This window comes from Stylophora pistillata, chromosome 1, assembly GCF_964205215.1.
Source record: "Stylophora pistillata chromosome 1, jaStyPist1.2, whole genome shotgun sequence".
NCBI classification, from domain to species: Eukaryota; Metazoa; Cnidaria; class Anthozoa; order Scleractinia; family Pocilloporidae; genus Stylophora; species Stylophora pistillata.
This window is the reverse complement of record NC_142519.1, coordinates 27,020,830-27,035,853: the sequence shown is the minus strand read 5'-3', so window position 1 is coordinate 27,035,853 and position 15,024 is coordinate 27,020,830. Positions and strand designations below refer to the sequence as shown.

The following is a 15,024-nucleotide window of genomic DNA, read 5'->3' as shown; positions in this document are numbered from 1 at the left end:
CTAAATTATGTCAGAAAATACTGAGTGGCCACTAAAAAGCATTCAGGACAAGAGCATTATGTCCTTGACATTTCGCACTCGCGAAATACTTAAAACAAAAGTTAAAGCGTTGGATTTGGTTAACAATTTAGACTTATTTTGTTATTTCAATAATTACTCCAAGGCTTTCTCCTGTTCCCGCAAAACATAAAGAAAGTGAAATCAACTCTACATTCTCTTGACATGCGCAGTCATAACCCTTAAACCCCAGGAGTGACCAGCATCTAATTTCTCCTCCGCTACAACATTACTCCGGAATCCAGCTCTAAGATCACAAGAATGAAGGAAATGATCATCCACTTGCGATACACTCGATTTTTAGAATCTTGTCGGCGCTTTCTTAGGAAAATTACAGAGAAGAGTGTAGAGAATAAGCATACTGATGCTGGAGGTAAGGGGTTGAACAAGGGATGATTTGGTTAACAATTTAGGTCAGTGGTTCGAATCCCGTGCAGGCCTGAATTTTCAGGTCTGATTTTCGCTATTGCATAAATAGCGCTCTCTACTGCGAGGATCGTGCATCATACGTATCTACAACCGCAGTTCAAAATATATGAACTTCATATATCGAACATGTTACTGATTTCAAACTACTTGGGATAACATTGGATCAGGATCTTTCATTTAATCGCCAAATTGAGGAGTTATGCAAAAAGTTGGCGAAACGTATTGGACTCCTTCGTCACATAAGTCCTTATCTGAAACGCAATCAACGTGACATATACTACTCTACGATCATTAAACCTGTAATGCTTTACGGTAGCACGACATGGACTTCTTGCAGTAAAGAAAATCTTTTGAAAGTCCTGCGTCTTCAAAAACGTGCGGCTAGAATTATCCTTGATGCCGAAAGAACAGCACCTTCTGTCGGCTTATTTAACACCTTAAAGTGGGTTCCTTTTTATGCTGAATCATACGTCAATCGATGCGCTCTAACCTACAAAAGGCTTAATGGAAATACCCCGGAATATATAAATGATATTCTTATCAGAAACTCTGACACTCATAATAGACAAACCCGTTTCTGTAATTTAAACTTAATGTGCCCGCGTTTTAAGAGAAGTTCTGAAGGGGGTTTGCTGTGCGAGCCACGAAAGAATGGAACAAACTAAGTGTGGACATCAAACGGAGTACCAGTGTAAAACGTTTTAAGCGTTCCCTTTTTAAAATAATTTTAGATAATCAAATTCTTAGCAAATTATTCCTGTAACTTTTTTTTTTATATTTTATAAATATTTTATGATGTATATAGGTTAATTATTTTATTTTAATTATTCCTAATATTGTTACGTTTGTTACAATTCCTTTTTTTTTTCTTTTTTTTTTTTTTTCCGAATTTTAATTTTCGAGGGCCATTAGTTTATCAGTTTCATTACTGTCACATGTTACCCTCGTTAAATAAAGTCTTACTTACTTACTTACTTACTTACTTACTTACTTACTATATATTCATTGTATCTGATTTATCATCACGGGTTTATTACGAATCAACTTAACGGCCTGCTCCCAGTTGGCTTGTTAGTTCAATTGGTAAAGCGCTGCACTAGTATCGCAGAGGTCAGCGGTTCGAATCCCGTGCAGGCCTGATTTTTTTTTTTCAGGTCTGATTTTCGCTATTGCATAAATAGCGCTCTCTACTGCGAGGATCGTGCATCATACGTATCTACAACCGCAGTTCAAAATATATGAACTTCATATATTCATTGTAAGGGATAATTTGTAGTTCTTGTCTCCTCAACGAGTATGATGACCTTACTTTTATTTGCTAAACTCGAACCACTATCTCAAGTAGTAAAGAACGAGATATTTTTTTTTAAAAAAAAAATCCGTTTATCTTTTGCTTCTCGGAAATCACCTCAACAACAGCTTTTTCTGTTCGTTTCAGGCGCTGAACAACAGCTCTCTCTCGCGCAAAGCTTTTAGCGCTAACCGGTGATAGGTCCGTCATGGGAAGTAGAAGTATCTCATTCCTGTATTAAAATACTGCTGACTATGGTTGGTTTACGCACGTTACAGCACCAAAATACATGTTATATTCCCCCTCTATTTGAATCCAGAGGGCAAGTGAAAAGTATGTATCAAAACACGATCATGACGCTCACGATTTGCAAGTATTTTGAGAAATATTCTATTATATTAGGAAGGATGCACTTTTTCGAGTCTACACGGCCTCTAGTTAGCATCTGAGGAGGCTGGAAGAATTCGCCAAAGTAATACAAACCCTCGAAAATAGAGGGATTTAGCACTACGTTTGCGTGAAACGGTAAACGCCAGCTTGCCCTTTTACGTTTCACGTAAAATAGCGTGAACCTTACTGCTTTAGCTTCACGTGAGGTCACGTCATGGTGGATTTCAAGGCGCCCTTGTATGACTTAAAAGGAATCGTTTCAGTGCCCTTTTTGCGGATATTAACTTCTACTCTGTGAGAAAGAGTGAAGAAAATCTTACGTACGGCAAACGAGAAACAGGTTACTTTCACGTAGAAACGCCGAAGCGCAACCAGTAAAAGTAAAAAAAAAATTACGGGAAAAAACAAGGTAACGCGATCAATCTTGCCGTTCACGTTTCACGTAAACGCTGTGCTAAATCTCTCTAATGTCCCGGGTTTCCTTAAACTCAGGATTTCTCCCAATCCCGCCTCCTGTTTATATGAGGCAATGCCATGACAGAAAAAAGTCCCCTTTCATATACCCTTTTAACTATAAAAATTACAGTACTATACTAATACAAGTCTACGCTCCAGGTTCCCACCTAAGTTCGATATATTCTGAGTGCAAGACCATCTCCAGGGCAAACTGAAATAACAGAAGTACCACTACACAAGGTCCCTCCCAAAGATGCACCCTTAGTTCGAAAGATTGAGACTAAAAAAACTCTTGGGAAAATAATTAAAATGTGATGGAGTAGTCAGTAGTTCTTACAAATGTGATACATCTGTCAGAAAACACAGTCACACTGACACGAGCAAGTAACAGAGGAACGAGGATTTCGCAAATAACCTTTTCTAGTTGCTGCGGAAATCTTTGACAAAATCACTGAAGATAATTGCTTGGAGGTCTTAAGAACAACGACCATTCTAAAGACTATTTAAGATATATTTCTATCGACATGCCATGTAGCTAACTGGGTAGTTTAATGTCTAAAGTGTTTCTTTAGAAAGTTTCAGAGTTCTTTCGAAATACAGTAAATACCAAGGAAGATCCCTGCTAGATAGCTTTGTGCTGGAAAGGTGTTTTCAGTAAAATCAGCAGGTGTAGTAGCTGGGATAATCCTGCACGAATGAGTCCAAATATCACCCAGCGAAATGTTCTTTCCTGACAACGAATTGGCGAAGATTGGTGTAGCGTGGCTACGAGTGTTCACCACTAGGAATCAGAGTTTGAACCAAGAATAATTCTCAAACGTTTCTCAATTTCTCTTGGGTACATTACCGTTAGAGTCATAAAGCACATAAAGAGAGAAGTCATCTTCTGTTCATCATTTGATCATTGAGTCAACGAGCTCCTTAGACTAAGGTTAGTCTTTGTTTGAATATATCAACAAAGTTGAAATGGTAAATTGGCCACCGTTACGATATAAAAGCTGACGTTTCGAGCGTTAGCCCTTCGCTCCGACGAAGGGCTAACGCTCGAAACGTCAGCTTTTATAATCGTGACGGTGGCCAATTTACCATTTCAACTTTGTTGATATATTCAAATTATTTCGTTACCCCCACCGACGTAGCCCCAAACAGTTTCTTTAGAAACTATCAGCCTTTAGTCTTTGTTTATTTGGCTCGGTGAGCTATAACTTGACATTTTCAAACGCTCGATACACAGAAAGAGACGAAACCAAATGAAAATTTTCTATAACCCAGCCGTGATGGATTGCGCTTGAAGACTACGCTCTTGAGTGTTGAGTGTTGACGCGGCAGCCAGCAGTTCACCACACCTTAAAATAAAAACAAAATTATTTCAATTTCTGGATGCCGAGTTATTTTTATTTCTGCAAAATGTCCATCATGCATTAAAACATAAAACGAAAATTTGCACACTCCACTCTTTTGAACAGATTGTACAGCCCAGTTTTAGAAGAAACCAGCTAAAATGTTGGGAGCAGAAGATAAAGGGCTTGATGAGATAACGAACTGTTTCCTTTCCCAAGAAATGTTGGCAAGCTGAGGTAAACATCCCAAACTTAGTAGCTGCCATGTATTATTGAACGATATCAGCATTACCATGTGTGATATCTTAAGAGACTGATCTGACGAGAGAGGCAGACACCTAAATTTATTCCTCTATAATTCACGCTTACATCAAATTGTTCAGGTTTTTCTTTTTAAATATATCCTATCTGTAAATGACCTAGCACTGAAGTCCATTCTCTCTATACGTGTAAATCACAGACTCCAACACCATCTTACCTGTTTTGTTCTTGAATTTCAGAATCTACTATTTTGGACAACCCCTCCATCTCTTTGGCGAAGGATACGATCTGTTGAAAAGGAAACTTTGGTTAGCCACTGTACACCCATTGCATACTTTCTACAGGGTCAAAAATTTGGCGCCTCTTAAAAACTAATATATCATACGCGCAGAAAGACACAAACGCCCGCAAAATAGGAATAAGATATCAGATTTTCGTGGGGGTTCCCGTTTGTAGCGGTGGCAGCGATGGAAAAGATCAAAAGTTCCTCAGGAAATGAGCCAGAGTTGAATGCCGAAGGTAATCCTGGGATTGCATTGGTTGTACTTTGCTGCACTGTAATTGGTCCAGAAAACTAGTTCTACCCTCGACCAATCAGACGCAAAACTAAAACTAAGCGTAACATTTCATCAGCGATGTTCCGCGCTCCATTCAGTCTGCTTCGAGAATTCGTCGGTTGACTCCTTGTAAAATGTCATTTGATTGGCTTTATTTCGCTCTCATGATTACCTTCGTTTCAGGTTTGTATTATTCGGTCAAAAAGCGCTCTAAGGAATAACTCGTCACTAGCTGTTTCACTAGAAGTATATCAAATATCATCCAGGGCTTACCTTCTGTTGGTTTTCTTTGGAAAGCGCGTCAATTTCGCCGAGTAATCTTTCACTTTCGTCAAGAACAGCAAAAAGCTGATCTAGAGAGAAAGAAATAAGAGAGGAAAAGTTGATAATAAAAGTGCGGGAAAATTTTAGTCAACTTAGGTCAAAACTGCCACTTAAAATAAAGTCGAAGACACAATCGCATTCTCTCGCCCTGGTTAGGGGTCAGTTTTTCTTTTCTTTCTTTTCTTCTTGTGGGGAGAGGGGGGGGGGGGAGTTGTGTTGTTATTGTTCTATTGTACTAGTCTCATTGCTTGCTTTTGAGTCGTTAAACCCTTCCCTGCAGTAACAAAACATACTAGAAGTCAAGCCACATCGTAAGAGGTTCAATTTTTTCAAGGTTTAGTTGAATCCATTGTACACAGCGCAATCTGCTTGACTTTCGTGGCTCCTATGATCCTTTCCCTCTTCCCCTTTGGAGTAGGCTACCGGCGGTTTACCGCCGCCTGTAGGACCTCTTACCGCCGTCTGTTTGGATTTCATTCATGAAAATCAAAAGTGATTTAGTGGTCACAGCCGCCTATTAAACCTTCAGTGGCCGCTTATAACTAATGTTATTGAAACCCCTGGTACATTTCTTGAACCACAGCTGAATTTTAAGCTCAGGAGACCTGTCGCAGCGCCTTGTTTCAGAGACAATAGACTTGAAGCAGTTTGCCTGAAGTAGGAAACTCAAGCACTTACTCGTCACCTGGTGTGTTCTTACCAAACTTAAAATCTTATTTCTATTTACGGCTGTGAGTCTTACCATGATTATCAGGAAGAAGCACTCCGTTGACTGACATGTGATGCCGGGTAGTATCCAGAGCAGCGGCTAGCTTGCTGTACTCTAGTATTAACTTCACCATGTTAGACCCAATGGGCTCTAGCCCTGACATCTGTGAATCATCAATCAAATAATTTCACTGAGATCACTTAACAGTGCACCCATTCTACCAGCGCTCGTTGTCCCTACTTTGAAGACGACTCGGGACGAGTCAGATTCCCCAGTATTTGTACGCCTTCCCACAAAATACTTTCGGGGTTTTATCAGTAAAAGTTCATTGGCAAATAAACAGGGCAGCAACTTTGCACCTAACAAGCAAGGATTTCTGCGGAATCGCTGCATCACTTGAAAATGGTGGGAAAGGAACATAAGAGCGTGCACTGGCAATAGTTACGCTGACTAATTTAGAGACTTACCTGAAGCTTTATTTGTTTATCAAGTTCAGCAATTTTCATCTTCATTTTTAGCTGCAACTCTAGATCGGCTACCTCACGTTGAAGTTTCTCTTTCTCCTGCCACACATGGTAAATTTGACTCTGAATAAACAGAACGTTAAAATTCATTAATACCGACCTACTATGAGAATAGACCCGTCTCTTTCTTGCCGGCAAACTAAAGTGACTGTTGACGAACCACTAAAATATCACTCAATTCTTATATAACATTTTCATCAAAATGGACATCAAGTTGATAACTACCTGTGCGTCTTTTTCTTTTTGTCCGAAGGAATGTTTCAGCTGCAACAAAACAGAAAATTTTTACTAAATGTAAGTAGAAACAAGGATCAACGTCAAAAAGATATTACAACTGAAACATGACAAAAGTAGTGTCTTCAGTGCTCACTTATAAATCAAACAGAACAGATAGTTAAAGACAAATAAATAGTAATCCCTTAAAGAAAACAAACCAGAGTGAACGATTCAACTACACAAAAATTAAACATCAGACATCGAGCAAGATTTACTAAAAAGGCAAAGTCTGTATAGAGCCAACTGGCCCATCATGCCGGTGCTTATCTCCGGTTTCCATAGCTTGAAGCGACTAGGAGTATTTCTACTCCCCAAAACGAAAAAAAAAGTGTTTAAGTCACAAACTAAACGACCACACACAAAAAAGAATGCACAAATCACTTACTTGGCAATCAAACAGAAAACAAAGTGCGCAAGTTACAAAATAAACAATCAAACATAAAACGGAATGCACGAGTCACTACCATGACAATCAAACACAAAAAAAGAATGTGTAAGTCGTTACGTAACAATCAAACACAAAAAAGAGTGCGCAAGTCACAAACTTAACAATCTTCGCTCCGACGAAGAAAAAGAAAGAGAAAGAAAAACTTCAACGTGAGGTAGCCGATCTAGAGTTGCAGCTAAAAATGAAGATGAAAATTGCTGAACTTGATAAACAAATAAAGCTTCAGGTAAGTCTCTAAATTAGTCAAACTTCGCTCCGACGAAGGGCTAACGCTCGAAACGTCAGCTTTTGTAATCATTACGGTGGCCAATTTACCATTTCAACTTTGTTGATATATCCAAAACACAAAACAGAGTGCGCGAGTCACTTAATATGTAACAATCAAACACAAAACAGAGGGCGCGAGTCACAAATCCGCAGCAAAGACAAAACGGAGTACAGAGTGACTACTCTCTGCCGCAAAAATCTTCCGATTATAACAGCGCGCAGATCATTAAAAACAGCGAGTAACTGAGAAAAAAAAATACGTTGAAAACCAAACACAAGCATGGACGTTAATAGCAGCTGTGTACATCAATTTTACCCTTGAGTACAGAAAAGAAGCTTGTACAACTCTTGAATACTGGAGTTCAAGCTGACGTTGCGAGATGTCACCTTCACCTACTGAAGTTCCTACAGGTCCGGCCTGAAAAGAAAATTGGAAAATTTAGCTTAGAATTTTTAAATTCATATACAACGCATTGTTGGCTAACTATAGGAGGTTTAGATTATTGCATAGAATTATAGTAACCAAAAAAGAACTGCACAAATTTCGATTAACTGATGATTCATATACAACGCATTGTTGGCTAACTATAGGAGGTTAAGATTATTGCATAGAATTATAGTAACCAAAAAATTTGTGCAGTTCTTTTTTGGTTACTATAATTCTATGTAATAATCTAAACCTCCTATAGTTAGCCAACAATGCGTTGTATATGAATCATCAGTTAATCGAAATTTGTGCAGTTCTTTTTTGGTTACTATAATTCTATGCAATAATCTAAACCTCCTATAGTTAGCCAACAATGCGTTGTATATGAATCATCAGTTAATCGAAATTTGTGCAGTTCTTTTTTGGTTACTATAATTCTATGTAATAATCTAAACCTCCTATAGTTAGCCAACAATGCGTTGTATATGAATCATCAGTTAATCGAAATTTGTGCAGTTCTTTTTTGGTTACTATAATTCTATGCAATAATCTAAACCTCCTATAGTTAGCCAACAATGCGTTGTATATGAATCATCAGTTAATCGAAATTTGTGCAGTTCTTTTTTGGTTACTATAATTCTATGCAATAATCTAAACCTCCTATAGTTAGCCAACAATGCGTTGTATATGAATCATCAGTTAATCGAAATTTGTGCAATTTTTAAATTACAGCAAAATTCGATTCAAGTGCCTGCACAGTCCAACAGAATAAGAACTCCACGCGGGCATTGTGATTTAACTGGCTGCCACTGATTAGGTCAGAGAAATGATGGCAGTGAGACACAAAATAACAGGGAGTAGAACGGCAGAGGAAGAGAAGGATGAGGAACAAGAATGGAATCTAGGAAAGTCGTCATCAGTCCGGAAGGGTGAGAGAGTGTGATTGAAGCCCTTTCCGCTAAGGTGATGACGATGACGGCAGAGGACCTAATTCTGAACCTTGAGGAAAAGCAATGATTTTCAGATCTTTTTTGACGCACCTCAGTTGGAACAGGAGGCTTGCTGGTTTGCAGAGAGGGTTGAGATGATCCTGCAGGCAAATCAGAGGGAAATTCAATCTCAGATGAGAACTACAGTAATGTTACTTTCTAAGAGCACTGAGCTGGCACCCTGATAAACTACTCCTCCTTCACTCACTACCCTAAGAGAATATTTCATGAAGTAGGTTTTTATTGGCTGACTCAAGGAAAATTGGCCATCAAGTAATATTCTTACAATTACAGTTACAATTACAATTTATCACTTATAGAGCGCTATTTACAATTACAGATCAACAGCGCTTTACAATCAATCCTAACCCGCCCATCCCACCCTAGGGGAGGACATCCATCACACAGTAATCTCGTGCGTGGGAAATTAACGTCTCCTGCCCCTAACCCTGTAGGAGACGGGACCTCCATTTATTCGTCCCTATCCGAGAAGACTAGAATATCTAACCATTTCTTGATGTTATAGAAAGGAAGCATATTCTTCTCAATTATTTTAAGACCTTGAGTGTCGGTCCGGCCGGGGCTCGAACCCTCGACCTCCCGCACAACAGTCCAGCCCTCTATCCAAGCTGCTGAAGTGAAACAAAGTGACAACCTGGTTCACTGTAATTGTTCAAACGGAAAAAATTTAGATAGACAAAGCAACTGCTCTGACAATGAAAAAAGGCAACTGAACCAAGGCTTTTTGGTATTTAAAGGTAAGTTCCTCTCTGTAGTGAACAATTTACCTTGACCTTTGAGAGAACCTTATTGTACCTACAGATTACTTTCATTTTTCTTCACCTGCCACCTTAACCCCAGCTTTCTTGACCACAACAGGTTGCTGTTTTTGCTTGTCACGAGAAACTGAAGTCTTCTTGACCGCATTAGTACCTCCACTTCCCCCATGCCGTCTTGCAAATGTTGCTACACCCTGAGGCAAAATAGGGGTGGATGCTCCCACGTGAACAGCAGGGTCAACCCCTGCCATGCCATCTGCTGGAGTTGACGTGACTATGCCTTTTTGATTAGATGTGTGTCTGATAAAGGGTGTGATGACATTAAGGCCAAGTGTGCTGTTGTTGGAGTGTGTGAGAAATGACTGGTCTCTTGACTTTGCTGATGTTGCAGAGGGCACTTTGACTTTCTTCTTTGGGGGTAGAGGTACTTCCTACCAGTAAATATCACAGAGTAAGAAATCTGTTATTTATCAGAAGTAACTCCATAATAGATTACCAAAGGTAAGAGCTAAAATTTTTCATATAATGTAGTTACTATAACAGGGGAGTGATTCGCATCGACTACTTCAATCATGAAACCACCAAACTGAAATCTACCACATAATGTTACTTAAATGAAGTAACAACCACTTTGGAGCCATTTTGAATTGAGTGTTGAAAATAATCCAACATTGCCAAGGTTGTGCTTTACTTCACTCTAGAATTGGAAAAAAAAAAAAACTTGTGGCACTCTCTCAACCAATCAGATGCAAACCTAGAACCATTACAACTTGGTCACAAGTCTTTTCCTACACTTTAGGCAGTTTGTTTTTGGTTTTAGTTTACTTCTCATCAGTCCTCAGTGGTATATTCCTTTCTTCTGATAGGTTGTTGTGGTAAATTTGGTTTTTGTTTTCAATTGAAAAGCACTCTTAAGGGTATTCTGAAATTAAGATTGGCCTTAAAAGAGGAACTGTCCAGGTTTAACAAGTATACAGCTTACAGTACACTTTTTACCTTCACTGCTACCTTTTTAGTGACCTTTGGTCCAGTGGCCATGTATCTCGATTGGACAATGCGAGCTAAAAGGAAGCACATTTAAAACAATTTTTACATTTACAGTCAAATGCTGCAGCTATAATAAGCCCCAGGGAGCTGATTAATTTCCATTCCTTTCAGTTAGGGGGCAAATTAGAATGATAGGTAGCTCAAGTACTGAAACACTTCAATCATCTTCTGAATTGTTACTAACATCTAATGAGAACTTTACACAGTATGTACTTCCTTGGTTGAAAACCTGTATCAATTTGGTTGCCCACCAGGAATGGCAGGGTGTTTAATACTATACAAGTTGACCACAGGTTCCACAGAATGGAAGTGTTACAAAAGACCATTTTTTGCCATAATTGACAAATCATAAAAAAAAAAAATACCAGTAATAGTTATTTCAGGAGATTAAAACATGAATTAAATTTTACTTAAAAGATTATTTTTTGGGTTTAAATTAGTGGTTATGCTTTAAGTGACCCTTCAATACAGTAGGTGGGGACAATACAATCAGGCCAGTGGGACTCAGTAGAGGGTAACCATGACTGCTTACTAGAGATGACTGCTTAATAGAAGTGGAAATTACAGTAATGAAGGGAGGGGGAGGAATTTTGGGGCTTTGAAAATTGACCACTTAATACAGGGTGACCACTTAATATGGTACTGCTTAAGACAGGTTCAACTGTATATAAAAATGTTTGCATAACCCTGGCACTCCTATTTAGAGTTTTCCTTTGGGAGTATGGGGGTTATTAGAGAGGGGACACTCGCTAGAAACTTAAAGTTCTAGACACAAAAGAAGGACATATTAGGGAAAAGGTGCAAGTGTTAGAGCCGTTACAGAGAATATCAGTTCAAACCAGCTTCTCATGCTAAAACATACCCTGAAGTAATGCATGTTTCATAAGGTTTACTTAAATAGTAATTGGGATGATTCAGTAATAAAATGAGAACTGAAATTTGGTAATGATTATAGACAACTGTGACCATAACATGAATATTACATGTCAAATGACCCAATATATGCCTTTAACCCTTTACACCCTAACATCAGTATGCATATTCTCCCTACTGTTCTCCATACATTTCCCAAGGAGCTGACAAGGAGGATTTGAATATTTCAAAGAGAAATTAGATGCAAGTCATTCATGGGGGTCAAAGGGTCAAGTTGAACAAAACTTACCAGTTTTTTGTTTCTTTTTCTTTGTTTTCAAATTCTGTTTTTCTCCTGCAGGTAAACTATAATAAAAGTAGACAGGAAGTCAATAGTTTTATTATTCAGTATTGAAATATTCATTAACAATTGCCATTGTGGATTAAATTGTTAAACACCAACGAACATTATCCTTTTGAAGCACACCATTGAATCATCATAAATATAAATGACATCTTAAATATTAGCATCACACCACATTTCAGGCATTATAGTAAGTATTGTTCAAAATTGTATTAAATGAATTAGCTAAAATACTACAAGGGCTCTTATTGGTCAAAATTCTATCATTTACTTAACTTTAAACCCATCACTATTTCACAGAGGTAACAGACCACACTCCCTAACAATTCACTGGCATAATATATCACTTGAGATGCTGGCAGAACACTTAAAAAGTTTGCAAATCCTTAGCTGAAGTGAGTAATTCACAATTTTTTCTTTTCTCTTAACACTCAACAAAGATCTGTAATGAATCCAGCCCTTAAATTACAACAATTTTTACTTACATGGACTGGTCACCATCTGGTGCCTGGGAATGGGAATCTGAAACTGAGGATTATGCAATCATGATTACATGTTTTCTAATTCTTTATAATATACCTCACAAACAACAACGTCAGGTTAAGAGCAGAACCCTGTTAAAACCTCTATCAAACAGATGCCTGTGAGACAAAAGAACTTTATTTTGAAGTTTCCTTATCTTCTTAACTGAGGTGGGAGCTGAATATGGGTGTAACCTACCCTATGTAAGAGAACAAAAGGGGACAATAGCCGATGTTCATTGAAAATAGGATGTCCACTCTATATTGGATCTACATGTACTAACAGGTCACTTGTTGGTATCACTGTTTCAGTAATCAAATTTTCAAATACTAGTACTTTAAAAAGATATGGAGTGAATTACAAGGTAACTCTGAGAAATCCCTGCTATCTTTATACCAAGTCATGACAAGTTTCTTTACCTGATGAGAAATCGAAAAGTTGTTGCTTTATCTGAGGCGTGGATAAATGAGATGATGGGGGTGGAGCATAGAAACCATCCTCCCCCAAAAAACTTTTAAACTCTTCTCTAGGTCTACTAATCTGTTGTTGATTCAATGTAGCTTCAGCACCTTTTCTATCATAGTCCATAAAGGTTTCTTCACCAGATCCCCTACTTTCTTAATTGTTGAAAAAAAACATAGTATTTTTGTTACTAATGATATCATTGCACATTATTCAATAGTTGAAATAGATTGATTACAGTATTTTATGATATTAATATTCCCCTTCCATAAGTTTTTATAATGATAACTGGGTTTCAAATTGAGATTGCAGACTTAACCCCCCCCCTCCCTCCAATGAATTTGACCAGAAAAGGCAGTCACTAATGTTTTGACAAAGAACACTCCTGAAAGACCTAGGAAAAATGCATAATTCTGAGCAGCGTAGGGAAACTCATGGCAAGCTTAAACATTTACCGCTTGTCATTCCTTGAAGCTAGAACTAACCAAAGTGTCATAAGCAATAAAAGCAACATAACGCATCAGCTCTTTTCCTTCTTGAGACATCACTCTTGTAACTTCAAGATATTTCAAATCAAACAAACAAAAATTGTAAAAATGTATGACATGAAACCAAACTTAACCTGGACTAGAGTGTGACAAGTCTTTCTTTCTTACACTGGACTCCAGAAGATTAACTCTAGGTATACCAGCTACTTTCACTTTTCTTCCTTCTTCTAAATCGCCAGTAACATCAGTTAAGTTGTCTGATCTCTGGACAACAACTGAGTTTTCTAATGTACTTCTGTCTCTTCCTAGATGTCGAGGGGAATGGCACACAACTCTCACTGGAGACTTAACAATTCCTGTCACAACTGGCACTTCAGCAAGATCAGGGCTCTTATGCTGTCCCCTTGCATCCACCAAAAGAACAGGTGAAGTTTGTTCTGATTCTCTCTCTTCAGTATAGGTTGAGTCGGGGATATGTCTAAGATTCAACCAGCAGAAAAAGGTGAAAAATATGAGAATAGTATTTTCAAATTGTCAAACTGCCATTTTCCTACAGCCTCCTTAAAATCTGACCATAAAGCCTGAAAAGTCCTCCCTCAAAAGGAAGACAATTCAAGATGAGAAATCACACACCCCCCTTAATGACTCTCTCCAGAGCCCACCCTCTCTGTCATGTTACCATAAAATCATTGTCATTTGAAATCTAATGTAGACCTAAGATTGAGCTTAGATCAGGGTTAAAAAAGTAAACATTATGAAAAAGGGATGAAAAAGTAAACATGAAGCTGTAATGATTTGCTTACTACTTTGATAAGTGAAGTAAGTTTTAACCGTATTCCCAAACAGGCTTTCCTCTTTAAGTTATCACCATCGATTTTTGCATTTAACTCTTTAACTCCCAGAGGAGATAACATGCATGTGATTGTCACTTGTCACAATTTCAAAATATTATCCAAACCTAGATAAACAGATGAACTCATCCGCTAAAAAATAGTGTTATCTTAATAAAACAACATAAGTGACTCTTTTAACTTATTAACAAGGAGATACATAGAGCCTATAGAAGTGATACAAATACAAATATATACGGCGTTCAAGGGTTTTGAACACTCAAAGATAGCGATTAACGATCGATCTGCAACAGCAACGATCTAGTTAAGAACTAAACTCGATAATTTTCTTTACATCAAGCAAATTCTCCATAGATCCATCAAATAAGATTAGCTTACGTCGAAGTAGGTCTAACAGAACTCGGTGCACTTGATGGAAAACCAGTGATAGGCTTTGAAACAAGAAAGCCTTGGGCGAGCGATTTCCTGTGGAAAAACACAACAGATACGCAATGTCAACGCGTCAAAACAAACAAGTTAAAAATAAAAAACACAGCAAAAGCTTTGGTAAAGGCATTTAGTACCTTATCTGCGGTGGAGGCGTTTGCGAAGGCGCTGGATTGTACAAAGATCGCTTTGAATTCGCCGCCATCTTTAATATTTGCTCAAAACAAATCTCGCGCTAATTCGTACCCAGTCTTCTTTCTCAATGCAAAGACAAGAAACTGAGCGGGGTGGGGAAAGTAGCGGAATAGTTTTTTTTTTTTTTTTTTTTTTTTTTTTCATTACAGATGTGACTTGGAAAAATTGAATTGTATACCAGTGAATAAGGGAATGCTACCAAAATTTAATAATTCAAAAGGAAATATTTTTAGCTATGTTTACCAAGTTTAAAGGAGGGCTGGGGAGAGAGGTATGTGCTATGATTAGGTTGG

At 38.0% G+C, this 15,024-nt stretch overlaps 1 protein-coding gene and 1 long non-coding RNA gene across 3 annotated transcripts; one reads left to right on the top strand and one right to left on the bottom strand.

The window, feature by feature from the left end:
* The first annotated feature begins 52 nt into the window (after positions 1–52).
* LOC148741894 (uncharacterized) lies at positions 53–4,429 on the top strand. Its single transcript, XR_015996033.1, has 4 exons — positions 53–430; positions 1,925–2,110; positions 3,477–3,554; positions 4,090–4,429. It is a non-coding gene; the product is annotated as an uncharacterized LOC148741894 (long non-coding RNA).
* Positions 3,790–14,851, bottom strand: LOC111320678 (uncharacterized). Of its 2 annotated transcripts, none has more exons than XM_088747008.1 (16): positions 14,674–14,851; positions 14,489–14,575; positions 13,394–13,737; positions 12,729–12,926; positions 12,273–12,315; positions 11,734–11,789; positions 10,533–10,585; positions 9,589–9,955; positions 8,797–8,846; positions 7,646–7,747; positions 6,564–6,602; positions 6,282–6,401; positions 5,848–5,977; positions 5,055–5,134; positions 4,442–4,512; positions 3,790–3,969 (listed from the first exon to the last, which is right to left on the bottom strand). In XM_088747008.1, exons 1-16 carry the CDS (start codon positions 14,739–14,741, stop codon positions 3,885–3,887), a joined length of 1,893 nt encoding a protein of 630 aa, XP_088603134.1. In that variant the 5' UTR covers positions 14,742–14,851; the 3' UTR covers positions 3,790–3,884. The 2 variants fall into 2 exon arrangements, with proteins under 2 accessions (XP_088603134.1, XP_088603133.1); XM_088747007.1 differs by having other exon boundaries at positions 10,521–10,585; positions 14,674–14,847.
* Positions 14,852–15,024: the final 173 nt, after the last annotated feature.

Coding starts and splice junctions, on each gene's coding strand:
- LOC111320678 (XM_088747007.1), bottom strand. CDS start 14,741: ATGGCGGCGAATTCAAAGCGATCTTTGTACAATCCAGCGCCTTCGCAA. Junction 10,586..11,733: donor GAAAAAGAAACAAAAAACTG/GTAAGTTTTGTT, acceptor GCTTCCTTTTAG/CTCGCATTGTCCAATCGAGA. Junction 4,513..5,054: donor CCAAAGAAAACCAACAGAAG/GTAAGCCCTGGA, acceptor CCTTTTCAACAG/ATCGTATCCTTCGCCAAAGA.